This window comes from Micropterus dolomieu, linkage group LG19, assembly GCF_021292245.1.
Source record: "Micropterus dolomieu isolate WLL.071019.BEF.003 ecotype Adirondacks linkage group LG19, ASM2129224v1, whole genome shotgun sequence".
NCBI classification, from domain to species: Eukaryota; Metazoa; Chordata; class Actinopteri; order Centrarchiformes; family Centrarchidae; genus Micropterus; species Micropterus dolomieu.
Window position 1 is genome coordinate 25,186,997 of NC_060168.1, and position 15,009 is coordinate 25,202,005.

Genomic DNA, 15,009 nt, shown 5'->3' on the forward strand with positions numbered 1-15,009 from the left:
CTGGGTTCCCAAATGTACCAACATAATTAAAGATTCCTTAAAAGAAATATTTTTTTCCTTATTCCATTTAATGTCAGGCCTTTTCTCTCATATGTTCAGATTCCTGACATCGTTGAAAATATCTAATAGCTGTTATTGCTTTTCATGTGTAAATTGAAAAATGACTGAAAATGAGCTTGGCTCTTTCCTCATATATTCCTACTTTAACAGCTCTTGCCTTGCAAATGCCAATACACATGATATTTATTTATAGACTTTAATCTCTGATTCTAATCTAATTTGTATTATTAGAATGTTTGGATGTGAATAATTGGACATGTGGACTACACTAGGACTGCAACTAACTGTTATTTTAATTATCAATTGATATTTAATAAAAAAGATTCATCGCTATGTAAAACTTGTATTATATAATGTCAGAAAAATAATTATTTATACTGATCACAATTTATTAGAGCCCAAGGTGTCATCTTCAGTTGCTTATTTTATCTTTATTTATGCTTTATTTATCAATGACTTAAAACAGTTATTATTGTTACTATTAGTTATTAAAATTGTTGTTGATTAATTTTCTGTTGCTCAACCTTTCCCTGTCATTCATTTTGTCTGGTACTGGCAGCTGAAATCTCGGTCATCTTCAAACCTGATCTAACAGGTGTGCTTTATTAGAGAAAAGGTATCCAGTGTTAAAATGAAGTTGTATGTAAAGGTAATGAACGACTGATACGGCTCAAACTCACCTCTGCTTGAGGTGAATGCTCAAATACAGCAGCTCTAAGGAATACAAGAACACATGATCAATGATGCTGACGATTCATTTGTTCATTATTTACTGCAGTCTTGGATTTAATTACAGAAACATTTAACAGCAGATTTCTCTCACTCTGGACCACAGTGTTTATGGATTTAAATGAATGCGCAGGTAAAATTGCCCTTTGAAAATTTTTACTTGAACAATAGGGCAAACTACTCTGATATCTGCTCAATGAGAGCTCCAAAAAAAGATACTAAATTCATATTGTGGTGATATTGTTTTGTCTGCAACAGCCCGACATTGGCTGTATGTAAATATCATGCTGTATTTCACGTTGAATCAACCAATTATTTCAGTTTGAAGCCACTTCAGATAAAAAAAAGCATCTGAAAAATGTCCAAGCACCACACACCCAGAGTCAGTGCTGACACCGTCTCACCAGATGGCGGTAGCGAGCACCAAGGCCATTCTGAGTTGATAGGAAAAAAACACAAACAACCACAAGAAAACCACAAAACCAAGATGGCGGTGCAAGAGACAGCATCTCAACTGTCCATGGCTCTCAAAGTCCAAGAATATCCCACCCTGAAGGTAAACAAAAGCTGAAACTGGCACACATTAATAGCCTAACGATGCTGGTGTGTCCAAAATCCACGAAGCGTTTGATGCTATTTGGAAAATGGGGATTGTCAGTTCCTTTGCGAACTTGACAGGGAGGCTAACGTTAGCTGGACTAACGTTAGCTTAGCCAGGTAAGTTAGCAATATCCACTAACTAACCTTTGAAGAGCAATAGCAAAGATGAAGTAGGTCGATGAATAACTATAGCTGGTGGAAAGTTAGTTGTCTGTCTGTCGCCTTAATGGGTTCATATAATTAACGACAAGTGTGTTGAGGGCCTCGGAGCTGTTAGCTTAAGTTTAAGCCTGTTGTTTTGTGTGAAAGTGGTTCTTTGACATTAACGTTAGTTATGACTTGTCAGGTAACGCTACACGCCTGGGTTGGCTAACGTTGCATTCATTTAACGTTTGCTAACGTTAGCTATGTGGCATCACATTCATTAATGTGTGTGGACGTCTAACGGCTAAACTAGTCAGGGCACTTAACAGTTTGGAAACAGCATTAAGGTAAAGGGTGTTAAACGTTATAAAAAAAAAAAACATCACCACTGACAGGATATGTATAAAAAAATAATAAAACGTGGTTGCTCATCCCTTCAACAGCCAAGCACGTCGTCAAAGAAATGGCTGGCAGGCCTGCTAGCCAGTTTGCTGTGGTAAAGAACTGTATTAGCCATCTTTTTTGTGTCGCAAAAGATGAATAGCCTACCAGATACGTAACGTCGAGCATGCAAATTCTAGCTGGAAGGATGGATCGGTTGAATTCACTAGGGGAGAGCCGGTAACGCTACGTTGTCAGACAGAGTAACACAGTCCTGCGAGTTAGCGCAGTGTCATCAGATTGCTGCTGCTGCTGCCTCTCTGCACTTCAAAATGGCCAGCGAGAGAAATCACAGCCTGCTGCCGCACACACGCGCCGTTCCTCCATTCCACATAACGTTACTGCGACACGACTGCTAAAAGACGAGCTGAAACAAGTCCGGGCTGCCTCCTCTGTTCAGCCGTGCCGGACAGCGAGAACGCGTCGTCATATAAAGCACGTTTGTGAGTAGCATTGTATTGGCAGCTTTTTGTGGGGTAACTAATGCCATGATGTTGTCATGATGAATATAACGTGGCGTTTAGTGTTGAGACGTGTATGTGCTGTGAAAGCATGGCTGTGGTTTGAGGATATGTCTGTCTTTGCTTGGATGCTGCAGTAAGGATGATGGGCACCATTTTAAGACTGGAATGATGGTTATAATTGGGATCAAATGGGAGTCTACAGCTGGGGGTAGAGCAGTATTCATTACATTTGGTGCTATATTGAGCAGAATTGTAATGTCACAATGTTGTCTGACACAGACACTGAGAAATCAGATTTACCAAGAAAATATGGATATTATGTCCTTGAACATTTTCAGTCAGATCAGTGTAAAGTTTACCACAAGCAAACAGGAAAATGGTTATCCTAATATTTATATATTTTCTCACTTATGCATGTAAATGGCTGGGCTGTTAACCTGGATGCAGACATTACATGCCTATTAAAGTCAAATGACTTTGTAATGCTTCACATTTAAGATGATGTGTCTGTAAACAAGGTACATAAAAACTATCATTTGGACTTGCTTAAATGACCTAAGCCATTTCATGATTATTTATTCTTATTGTCAATAATAGATCATGTGTACTGTTTGGAGTGGGCTTGTAGATGAGCCACCTCCCAGCAAATCATGAAAGACACCTTCTTGCACAGTGTCAGCAATAGCCATTATAAGCTGTCATTACAGAATTGCATTTCAGCTGTCAAGTAAATCAATGTTGTATGGAAAAGGGTAATATCATACATAAGTAGCCAGTCATATTGAAAAAGGGACTGTTTCTGTTTCCTCATAATGCACAGGAAAATCATCAGAGAAACATCTGGTTTATTGCATTTGAAGCAAACTATTTTGTGAGCCAAATTTGTTACTTAGCTGTTTTTGAAAAAATAATTAGAACTATCTTCTTGTAAAGGCAAAAGGCCTAAACAGTGGAATGCAATTATCTATTGTGATATAGTACATTTTCTGGAAATTCATTTTACAAATTGATAAAATAGAGAAAAGAAGGCTTATCCAGTGTATTAAATATCTGGCAAATCAAGATATTTTATCAAATATCAGCATTTCCTGCCATAGTCTTATGATGGCATGCGTAGCTTCAGTAGCTTTACCAAAATCTCTTCCAGTTGACTAATCTCTGTGGTCTTAAGGTCTCAGCCTTGTTTGCATAGACTGGGAATTATACACGTATTTTATGAATTGATTTGGCTTTCTCTGTAACTTGCTGTAATCATCACCATCTGCTGTATCCGGCTACTGAAGCCTTCACTTAATGATCGCCAGTTAATTTGTTGATCTGTAGCCAAGTGTGTCACTAAAAATCAAACACTGACCAATGTGAATATGCAAACCCTGATCTTGATGTAGCCCTCGGGGGGGGGGAAATTGCTAGAGACTGACGTAAAGCCAAAGCCTTTTCCATCTTTTCCCTGTCTCATACAGTGGCCATACACATTCCTGAGCAGAATAAGCCCCCTGTTTCTGTCAACGGGACACTAATGAATATTTACTAGTGCATACAAAACTGCTCTGTGGTACAATTTAAATATCTGACTCATGGGGTCTCATTCTGGGCTTTATTTTGGCAAAGAGCTGGATTATAATGATAACAGTAGTCCAGCAGAGCTGCAGCTTTCTCTTTTCTACATGTTTTGTGGCAAGCTTGTTCTTTCCCCTCTCCAATGTTAGTGATCTGTGAAATTAACTTGGCTCCAACTTAAAAGGGAAAAAAATCCTTTCAGTGGATCAAAGCTCTCCTCATGTTTTTATGCAGTATCTCAGAGAAGGAACCACAATGTTCATATGAATCTGGTTCTGGTTCACGAAGCCATGTTGTATTGTAGTAAAAGGGGAAGCACTGTGTCCAGACTTCTCTGTGATGATAAGGATGTGGTTCATGAATGTTACATTAATGTTTTGTTGCTTTTTTAAACTGTGTTTTCATCATACGTTATGTGTTATATAACAATCACTATCCCAAAAACAATAAGCAACATAGATTGTAGAGTTTTTACATTGGATATTAAACAGGCATTGTTTAAACTGAATTCAGCACAGTTCATGGAGAACATGGGACACATTTATAAAATACTGTATACTTTGGTCAGTTGCAAAGCAAACAATGAAATAATTAGTCAATCGGAAGCCTTGTTAATAAGTTAATTAATAATATAATCATAGAAGGTACTAGGAAAGATTAAGTGAATCATGGTGATTCAAATTGAGACAAGGATCGATAATAATGAAACTGTGTTAAATTAAATGTAGAAAAATTAAGAAATGTCAAAATTTTGTAGAGTAGCAGTAGTAAGAAAGACAAGATTGTTTCAGTCTGAAAAAGTAGGCTCCAGTCATTTGCTTCCTGCTTTGATTTGTTTCCGCTGAGGAGTTCATGTACTCAGGCTGCAGAAATGCCATGAAATTAGGCTGCTGGAAGACACAGGGCACCATAGAGCCCACTGCTAATCTCATTTCAACTGCCAGTGAAATCTTTGGAAGAAACATTAACAGCAGGGGTAAAAGTTTTTATTTTTTGTTTTGAAAAGGGAATTTAATTTTGTCAAGAAACTTTTAGTAGTATTTATTTGGGTAGACTGTTAATTCCTAGTTTGTTTGTGTGGGCTCCAGTCTCTTTTGTCACTACAAGACAGGATATAAATGCAAACTACTTATTTTCCTTAGTATTAACCCAAACACTTTATGTGGAAGAACACAATTGTGTTTGTTTTGTACAAGCTCCATTACAGCTCAGCTATCTAAACAGCCTGCTTCTTTTTGCAAAATGTAAGGACCTCAATCAGCTAGAGGTAACTATCATATGCTTTTGTTGGGCTGTTTGCTAATGACGCTTTGTAAAATTCTCCTGAGCAGCTTGTTTGCTGTGTGCCGCTGCTAAACCTGAATGCTTGATACACCGAGGTAAATGTCCCTTGCCGTTGTTGTTGCAGGTCCCCTACGAGACTCTGAACAAACGTTTCAGGGCGGCTCAGAAGAACATCGACCGGGAGACAAGTCACGTGACAATGGTTGTTGCAGAGCTGGAGAAGACGTTGAGCAGCTTCCCAGTGGTTGACTCCGTGGTGTCACTGCTGGATGGCGTGGTGGAGAAACTCAGCGCCCTGAAGAGGAAGGTAAGGGATACAGATGTACACATAAACGCACATTCACACAGCAATTTCCTCTCTATCAACTTTCAAGAAGTGTTTTTATGTATAAATTTTGATTTAGTTTACAGCGAAAGCCAAGATATTTTTTTAAAACACACAATCCCTGGTGAAGTTATTTCCTTCTAGACTGTCTAAGAACTTGCCACTATGGGAAGATTTGTACGATTGGAAAAATAAAACTTCAAGGGCCGTCTGCATACCAAAGCAGTAGACTATGAAAATCCCATTTCCATGTTGAAAGTCATCAGCAGAATTTTTAGATAATTTGCTCACAGTGAACAGTGAAATGCAAAGAACTTAAAACACTTCAATCTCTTCCTCACATTTCTCTTTTAGTTTAATTGTGGTGGACAAACAAGAGAAATGGTTCATTACCACTGCATTCTGCTAAGAATTGTGGTTGGATGATATGCACTTATGACTAATACAGCTAATTTACCTGCTGCGCTTAATCACAGTTATTGTGCCGTAATGTTATTGCTTGTTTTATGTTTCTTGAAACCTGATTTCTCAATAAAAGTGTTGCTAATGTCATATCTTGCTATTTTTGTGTAGGCTGGCTGCTTTTGTAGAAATTAATGACTGGAGAGATATTCAGATGCTACAAAGTTGGCTTTGAATGTTGGCTTAACGTAGCTTGTAAGTGCAACTAAGGTTTATCACAACCATCATGTCTGTTATAATGTTTGTCTGTTGATACTACACTTAAAGGCCAGTTTTTTTTTTTTTCAATTGTAAATATCTTTGAGATCGTTTTTTAAATCTGGCCTTGGGTGGATGAAGATATAACAAGGAAAAAGAAATAGTGTTTCTATTTCAGATCCTCATTAGTTATTATTATTCTGATAAAGCTCAAGACATCTCCATCTTGCATGGCAACCTACTGGGAAGGTCTGAGGGAAAAAAGGACTTGTACTTTTTCTTTGACAATATAGAAAATACTGTAAATGTAGGACAACCCTACAATCACCCACTCCTTACTCATTAGAAAATACAAGCACTGGTATTGGCCCTGGCACTTACACCATCAGCAGTATCTCGTCTACAAATACAATATCCATTCAGCTAGAGCCAACTGTTAAAAGCCACATCACTTGCCCCTGTTGAGAAAAGCACCTTATTGTAGCTGTGGTTTCTTTATAATAGTATAACTGTGGCCTTGGTGGGTTGTGTTTGAGAACGTTGGAATGCTGCCTGGCTGGTTCTCCTGTCAAGTCTTTCTAAAACAACAGAAACCAAGTGATCAAAACATACTTCTTCTTCTTTTGTCCTCTGTGCCAACATGTTGTCCAGCAGGTACTTTGATATATATGTAAACCCTGGATTCATTCGTTGTTTTAAAGGCTAGGTCATACTACACCACACTAACTTGCTTTTGTTTCCCTAGATATGTTTGGCAAAATCTGGTCGAGCTGGTGTAAAGAAAAGTAGTCCAAAAGTCAAGAATTAAATATGAAATTGATTTAGTGTTTAGAAAAGCAATTTTATTTTGAAATAAATCAAATCTAAAAAGGCAGTGTGTGTTAAACAGTGCACATAAGAATGCAATCATGTACTGTAATATTCTTCACATTTTCTACTATAATTTCTTTCTAATGTAAATGTAACATGCTGCAATGGAAATACATTTTTAAGTGTGTGGGATCCCTTGCCTTTATGTTTATGACACCCATCTTATCTCCCTCACATAACCGTTTTTCTACACAACAGGAAGCAGCTGTTCAGTCTGGCCTGTCCTCAACAGTGTATCAAGGTTTGACAAGTATTGTGGTCTGGTTTCAGTGCAAGAGGGTTTATAAAAAGTATGTGTGTATTCCTGTTCAAAAACGAGCTGAGATCCTTCGTTTTGGAAATCCAACAAAGCCAAGCATATTGATACAATGAGGTTACTGTTGATATTGAATGCTCATCAATTTGAGCTTGTATTTCTGTTTTTCACATTCAGATTTTTGTAAATATGTTGATTATTCTTGTTTGTGTGTGTCCTGTAGGCTGCTGAGTCCATCCAAGCAGAAGACGAGAGTGCCAAGCTGTGTAAGCGTCGCATCGAGCACTTGAAGGAGCACAGCAGCGACCAGCCGGCCTCAGTCAACCTGTGGAAGAAGAAACGCATGGACCGCATGATGGTGGAGCATCTGCTGCGCTGCGGCTACTACAACACAGCTGTTAAACTGGCCAGACAGAGCGGTATAGAGGTAATTGTCAGCATCTGAATGAGCTATTTTGTCTCAAGGTCATTGAGAAGACTTTGGAGATCTTTGAGTTCATATAGTAACAATTATGCATTTGAGAACGCTGGGACAAAACTAAGAGACTCACTGACCGTTTGTAAAAACACAAACTTGTTGAGACCTGTGTCATCCTGAAACAGTGGACTTTTTGATAAGTTAATTCATCATTTTACAAGTTGTGAATCTTAACTTTTTGTTCACCATTATACTTAACTTCTGTTTGTATTTTTCTAATGCCCTTCTTTTCTATTACATCCACTCCCCTGTAATGCCAGGATCTGGTCAACATTGAGATGTTTCTCACAGCTAAAGAGGTAGAGGAGTCTCTGGAGAGGCAGGAGACGGCCACTTGCCTAGCCTGGTGCCATGACAATAAGTCCCGCCTCCGCAAGATGAAGGTAGTATATTTACAAGAAGCAAATTGTACCTTGTGAATCCAAGAGGTTTAAGTTAACCCTGTACTTAATAGCCATGCCCACAACAAACAAAAAACATTATTACTTAATAGCTTAAAGTCAAGCATGTTAAGCAAACAGAAGAATATGTACACATGCTTATTGGTTCTATAAGTTGCATATTTATGCTTTTCCTGAACAAGAATCAGCTCTGTAACATTGTTTGTGCTCAGAAATAGATCTGTTAAGATTTAATTACTCTTCTGGGTGTTTGCCCTTCTGGTAGTGGCAGCAAGTTTAAGTGTTAATCCTAAGATTATCCTTTTAAACCAGAAAGTATTTTGTAAAGCAAAGACGTGATAATCTTCCCAGTTAGCTGTTACTTGGCAAATCAAACTTGTGCTGCACAGATGACCAAATATTAATATGGTTAGTCCAAGTTCAGAATACTGGTACAGTATTGTTTTTTTTTCCTCATTAAAGCGTTTTAAGAACAGCTATAGTGGTAGGCCATGTGTGTTTTTTTTGTTTTTTTTTCCTGTTCCAGAAATCCATTTGGATGATAAAATATTGACAGGCAGCTGGAGAATCTACCAGCACTGCAGGAGTTGTATTAAAGAAACCAGTTTTCTGCCTGTTCTGAAGGGTCATGAAGGGCAAAATAGAAACTATGAGGATTTGGCAGCACTTCAATTGTTTAAACTTAAACTTGTTTTTGTTTTTTTGGCAGAGTTGTCTTGAGTTCAGTCTGAGAATCCAGGAGTTCATTGAGCTCATCAGGCAAAACAAACGCATGGATGCAGTCAGGTACACATGCATATATATTTGGGCATTACACACTAACAGTTTTACCTTAAATCCATTATATTAACGTTTTCTTTATTTTAACCATTATTGAAGCCACTAAAACATTTTATCGTCCGCTGATGTGGTTCATGTGTGTCTCTGTGTACGTCAGACATGCAAGGAAGCACTTCAGCCAAGCAGAAGGTGGGCAGTTGGATGAAGTTCGGCAAGTGATGGGCATGCTGGCCTTCCCATCAGACACACACATCTCTCCATACAAGGTAAAACACCAGCACTTTGTAAATATGTACACCTATGAAGTTGGATTTGGTCAGGTCTCTTACACACATAAAACCAAGCAATATTATGGTATACTCATCTAGATTTCTACCATGTTGAAAGTAGATCTCCGTACTTATATGTTCTTCTCATTGGATACACATCTTATCATGTCATTAAATGCAGCTGTGTTTATATGTGGAAATATAAAACCACAACAGATATCTTTTAAATAACACACTGCTGAAATTATTTCAGGTGTGGGAGATCAAGCAGAGAAAGTGCTATAGCAAAAGACCGGCCACTAGAGGGCCTCTGTTGCCTTCTTAATAAGCTCTATTCCCTCTTGTGCTACTTTACCTTGTCCTTGGGTAGTTGCTTTCAGTAGCAGTGTGTTATTTTTAACTTAAACTTCCACTTAAAAATCCTCTGAGAGACAGAGTTGTTCTGTGGCACCACAACAACGTGTAATCTCTAAAAGCATTTAGCTTTTTCTAAAAGCAAAGAAGATGGAGCAAACAAACCTAGCGTGACATTTTTGCCAGCTACTCCTGTCAGTGTGACAGAAGCAGAAATGAAAATCTGCCAACATGTTTGTAGAGCTGCACATTTATAGCTTAATTATAATCACAGTTATTTTTCTCAATGTTGAAACGATGATGGGTTATCAATTTTCTTATTATTCTTATCAATCAATCAATCAACTGCACTCACTTTCCTGTACATGACAGAAATGTAACGGCACATATTAATAGAATCATGCTGATTTAAAGTTGCCACCATAAGTTGCAGCTGAATCAAAAGGATTTAACTGTAAGTTAATTTAGAAAATGCATTTACATTAAACATTTGTAGTGAAAACATTCTTGCCAACAGACTCTACTGTGTTTGAGAAGTAGAGAGCCCTTAATCACAGTTTGCTCAAAAGAAACAAACAACACAAAGCCCTGGCATCTGTACTAATCATGTTTAATTAAAGAGTCCCAAGGAATCCAGAGTAATGATGAAACAACCTCTTAAAGGCAACATACACCTGCAGAGTACGCCAAGTGTCACAGTTTGCTCCTGGGATTGGAACATCCTGGCTACAGTTAATTGATTATTTGGCTACTGTCTGTTCGTCAACACTATGTGATAGGGCTGGTTTGTGTTGCAGTTTACACTGCCCCAATGAATGCTGTGTAGTAAAAGAATAAAATAAAATTAGGGAATAAACATACTTTGTATAGGAATAAAAATAGCATGTTGAAGAAGAGTCATTTAACACTAATCTGCACCTCGCATGTGTCTGCATTCGGTCTTGAAATGGTTGTTAGTGTAAAACCCCTTTCTGTCTTTTGTTCTTTCTGTTCCAGGATCTTTTGGATCCAGCCCGCTGGAAGATGCTGATCCAGCAGTTCCGATATGACAACTACAGACTGCACCAGCTGGGAAACAACTCTGTCTTCACTATCACCCTACAGGCTGGTCTGTCTGCCATCAAGACACCGTATCCTACCATACTTTATTTCCAGTAATAAGTTGCTTCTGCCCTTTTGATTTACTTGTGATTTATTTTCGTTGTGAGTAAAGCAAAGTGAAGGAAGTGTTCCTGTTACTCAGTGGTATATGTATACAGCAACAGGTAGTCTATCAAATGGGTTGTTGATCACATTACTAGTTCCCCTCCTTTCTTCTCTTTGTTCCTTACTGTCTACAGAAACTAGAAATAAAACTGATGTCTGCTGTAAGTAGAGATGCAACGATTACAGATTTTGTTGGTACGATTATTGTCAGAGAAATAATCACAGTTTCATGATTATTATGATTACTATGCATTAATTAATTTCACAACACTAGTAATGACTTAAGTTGATTTTTAATATTTAATAACATTAACAATTATATTCTATAATATGTAAGTATTATTAATATAAGAGGAATATTAACTTTTATTCCCCTGGGGAAATTGTTATAAAAGAGGGGAATAAACTGAACTGTTACTGTCACCAATTCTCATCCATACATATGTTTTAGTGAAAATGAGAAGAAATTGAGTGCAGTGTTAACTGAATAAATTTAATTGGTAGCCAATAGTCCTGGAAGTCTATAAGCTCCTGATCTTATGTTAGTGTTTTACACCTGGCAACATTTTCTCAACACAGACAAGAGAAGACAACATGATGTAACGTTAAATGTTCAGTGACTGAAGGTCTTCAGAGGACTACGTTCTGTCTTCCATGAAGGCCCATTCAGAAAAGAAGCAACGTGCGCTGTGTGGAAGCTGCTCAGTGCTAAAGTTCAACTGCTTTGACCGTGGCGTGCGCGCAAGCTTGCCATGCGGTGCACGTTGCTTGACGCAGCAATAAACCACCCTCACAAGCCATTGAAAATAATGGGAATCATAGCGAAGCGGTGCTGTCGTTGCAGTGGGTCTGAAAGGTTACACCTGCTTTGCTTGTATACGTTGCACTGAAAGCTCGACTCTCACCGCTACAGCATCGATTGTAAGTGACACATTTATATTTAATTCCTTACCAACTTGCTACGTTATTTAATATAATGTATTAGGCCTGCCTTTACTTGGCATGCAGGCGTGCAAAGCTGGGTGGTGATCCCGCAGGTGCTGCATCAAGTTAAATGTAGTTATTAGCTCCTTTAGCAGGAACCTTTTAACGGCAAGTTTTTGAACAGGTGATCCATCATCTTGAGTAATGCCCTGGTCAGTCTTGGTGTACCCAAAATGCTCCCACACTGCCGATTTCAGCCATTTCTTTGGTGGAACTAAAGCTCCACAGTTTGGTCCCTCTGCCATAGTTTACCCAGTGTACAGTAGCCTCTGATAAGCACGACACTTAAGCTGCTGCACCACTCCTGTAACTTTTTTCATTTTGTGCAAGTTGCCACAGTTTCGTTCTGTGCAACAGAAACACTCGGTGTAGCAGAGCCTTTACGATTAATTAACTGTGACATCACATAACATACATTGACAAATTACATCATACATTGAGGAATTGAGACATACATTTTGGTCCTTAACCTCATGCTCATTACAGTCAGTGCTACAAGGAGGATGGTACCTCTAAGAACCCAGACTGCCCAGTGTGCAGTAAATCCCTAAACAAGTTGGCCCAACCGCTGCCCATGGCCCACTGTGCCAACTCCAGACTAGTCTGTAAGATCTCTGGTGAGGTCATGAATGAAAACAACCCTCCAATGATGCTGCCTAATGGATATGTCTACGGCTACAATGTGAGTACACAGCAAGATGGACTCCAGCCAAGAGTACAGGGACTGTGAGCTAAAGCTGGTTCTGTTAACGCACTTTAAAATGCAATATGGAAGCAAGGATAGCAAGTAATATAAAACTGTAATGCTTATTTGTTTTTTTTTTTCAAATGTTTTATTCTCTGCTTATTATCTCTTCCAGTCACTTCTATCCATCCGCCAAGATGACAAAGTGGTGTGTCCCAGAACCAAAGAAGTCTTCAACTTCTCTCAAGCTGAGAAGGTCTATATCATGTGATCACTTGGATAATACGTCGAGTATCAACATGATTGAAAATGGCTGTCATTCATCACCAGTGACCTGGCCTACTCAGAGAGCCACCTGTGGAGCTGTGATCCAGTGCCCCCACCCCCACCCCCAGACACATCCAACATTTCCCACAACCCATCCCTCCCAGTACACGATCAGCCCAAGTTTGCCCCCCCCCCCATTTTATCACACAGAAACTGGACTCCTCTCCTTTGAGACTCTATTTTAGATGTGGCTAGATAACAAGAAGTTGTTTGATCTGATCCATTAAAGCACATGGACTATCAACATTGTCATTATTTTAACATACCCTCAAGATTAGAGACTACAGTAAAAGACTGAGGGGGTGAAGCTGTTAGGTAGATATTTAATTTTACTACAACAAATAAAAACTTGTTGAGGTTACTTTGACTTTTTCCTTTCACTAGTGATGTTCCTTTGTTACTTAAATAATGTGGAAGGACAGTGACAACTTGCTCCATTAACCAGATTAATACGTGATTTGGGCCTTTTTTCAAAACAAACATGGCTGGCTTCCTGGTCATGTGGTAGCATCTCATTCTGTGATGCATGCTGTTGACATCCTTTAGTCTTCTAGCCATGTTTTTGGTGGATTGTTGGGGGGGGGGGGGGGGATATGTTAAATACCTCCTTTTAAATTGCCTACTTTTTTGCATTTCAACCCCCCTTGGCTGTGAAACCGGAGCCTGGTTTGGGTTGTAGTCTGTTCCTTTTCAAATGTAAATATTAGATAGGAATTGATCATCCTCATGTAAAGATTCAGCGGTTTTGGGGACAAGTAACGACAACGAAGATGAACCTTCTGCGAAGATTGCTGTGTGAACTGAACAAGTCTTTTTTTGGGTGCTGTAAACCTGATATAGCCCACAGTATCCTCAAGTTAACTGGTTGTTCAGTATAACTTCTCATTTCTGAGAAAGCTGTTAGTTTCACAAACTTGGTAACATTTATTATGGTGTGTTTACTACCATAATGGAATTAGCGCAATATTGAAACAACAACCATCTCTGATGTTTTTTATTACCATTATTAAACAAATTGTCTTCCTTTTACTGTGTGTGAGATTTGACGTTTTCAGTTGTCTTCAGCCAGTTTCTCTTTTTCCTGAGTTAAAAGAAAAGTTTATAATTATTATTTAAGTTTTGAGATGAAACCCTGTGTGATTTTAGTTAATGTAACATTGCCCAAATAGTTTTGATTTCAAAAGTAATTTTCCAAGACTGAACACGATAATAAAGAGAAGGACTGTGCTGATATTTTTCTCAGTCTTGTAACTCTGCATATGTTAAAGCTGCTTGGAGTACCAACACACTACAGGGTAGCATAGTACACCATCTGCTTCCACGTTACATGTAGTTCCATGCCTGCCTTTACTTGAAAAATACATTAAGAAGCAGGATCAAAACCAAGGCAAGGCTTTTGGTTTCACAGATCTGCCTTTTCTTGCAAAACATGAGTTGTCCTCTATGACTTTAAAAACCTACTGTGAATGATGGATGGGCCAGGGATGTGATCACAACAAGATATACATAAATTTGGGAAGTTCACTTCAACTACTGCACAAATAACCCTTAAATTAAGCTATCAAAAATGCTGTTTTATGTTAAACAATCAGTCTTGGGGTCAATCATTTCTTCCATTTGTAGTTTACTGACAAACCAAAAGTTGCCTCATTTGTGTCCATAAATGATTTGGAACTGTATCTGTAAATACACAGACTGTCCTGTGTGTTTGTATTGGTAGAATAGATAAAGGGATTGTTTCATGAGCAATATGCCTCATAAAGATTTCAGTGAACTTTGATTTTGGTGTTTCTTTATTTGCAATGTCTGCAATGTTTTCTCTGTGGGCTCTTAAATCAACATTACCATAAGCTCTGGTAGATGTGCTAAGGGTAACGATTCACTGCAATTCTGTTGACATGGTAATGCCGCGATGTTTTGTGTCTTTCACCTGAAACTACATCTCCATGGTCTGAAGAATCAGCATTCTGTGTAGGCTTACAGACGGTAATATACTGTAGTCTTGATCACTTCTCTGTAATGTGCATCTCATGGAAATTCATGAGCAAAAAAACTAGGCGACTTTGATTTGGCACTAGACCTTTGTGATGTTGCCACGGTGCAAATTAAATCTGGCTCAAAAGACCATGAAT

General features: G+C 38.5%; 2 protein-coding genes across 10 annotated transcripts in view; one reads left to right on the top strand and one right to left on the bottom strand.

The window, feature by feature from the left end:
• LOC123958371 (C-terminal binding protein 1) overlaps window positions 1-2,336 on the bottom strand; it is a 31,932-nt gene extending 29,596 nt beyond the window's left edge. For 2 of the 6 annotated variants that reach the window (XM_046031700.1, XM_046031702.1), the window contains exons 1-2: window positions 2,083-2,335; window positions 741-774 (exon numbers count right to left, since the gene is read on the bottom strand). The gene's annotated coding sequence lies outside the window, so the exon portion shown is untranslated. Of the gene's footprint in view, window positions 1-740; window positions 775-1,533; window positions 1,793-2,082 lie in introns of those variants that run through there. The other 4 variants (XM_046031698.1, XM_046031703.1, XM_046031699.1 and 1 more) reach the window with 4 other exon arrangements.
• maea (macrophage erythroblast attacher, E3 ubiquitin ligase) overlaps window positions 1-14,657 on the top strand; it is an 87,591-nt gene extending 72,934 nt beyond the window's left edge. For 2 of the 4 annotated variants that reach the window (XM_046031706.1, XM_046031708.1), the window contains exons 5-12: window positions 5,407-5,589; window positions 7,617-7,820; window positions 8,132-8,254; window positions 8,982-9,058; window positions 9,210-9,318; window positions 10,672-10,805; window positions 12,352-12,547; window positions 12,726-14,657. In XM_046031706.1, coding sequence (XP_045887662.1) covers window positions 5,482-5,589; window positions 7,617-7,820; window positions 8,132-8,254; window positions 8,982-9,058; window positions 9,210-9,318; window positions 10,672-10,805; window positions 12,352-12,547; window positions 12,726-12,821 — 1,047 coding nt within the window. In that variant the 5' untranslated portion in view covers window positions 5,407-5,481 and the 3' untranslated portion in view covers window positions 12,822-14,657. Of the gene's footprint in view, window positions 1-1,197; window positions 1,346-2,269; window positions 2,418-5,406; window positions 5,590-7,616; window positions 7,821-8,131; window positions 8,255-8,981; window positions 9,059-9,209; window positions 9,319-10,671; window positions 10,806-12,351; window positions 12,548-12,725 lie in introns of those variants that run through there. The other 2 variants (XM_046031705.1, XM_046031707.1) reach the window with 2 other exon arrangements.
• The last annotated feature ends 352 nt before the right edge of the window (window positions 14,658-15,009 follow it).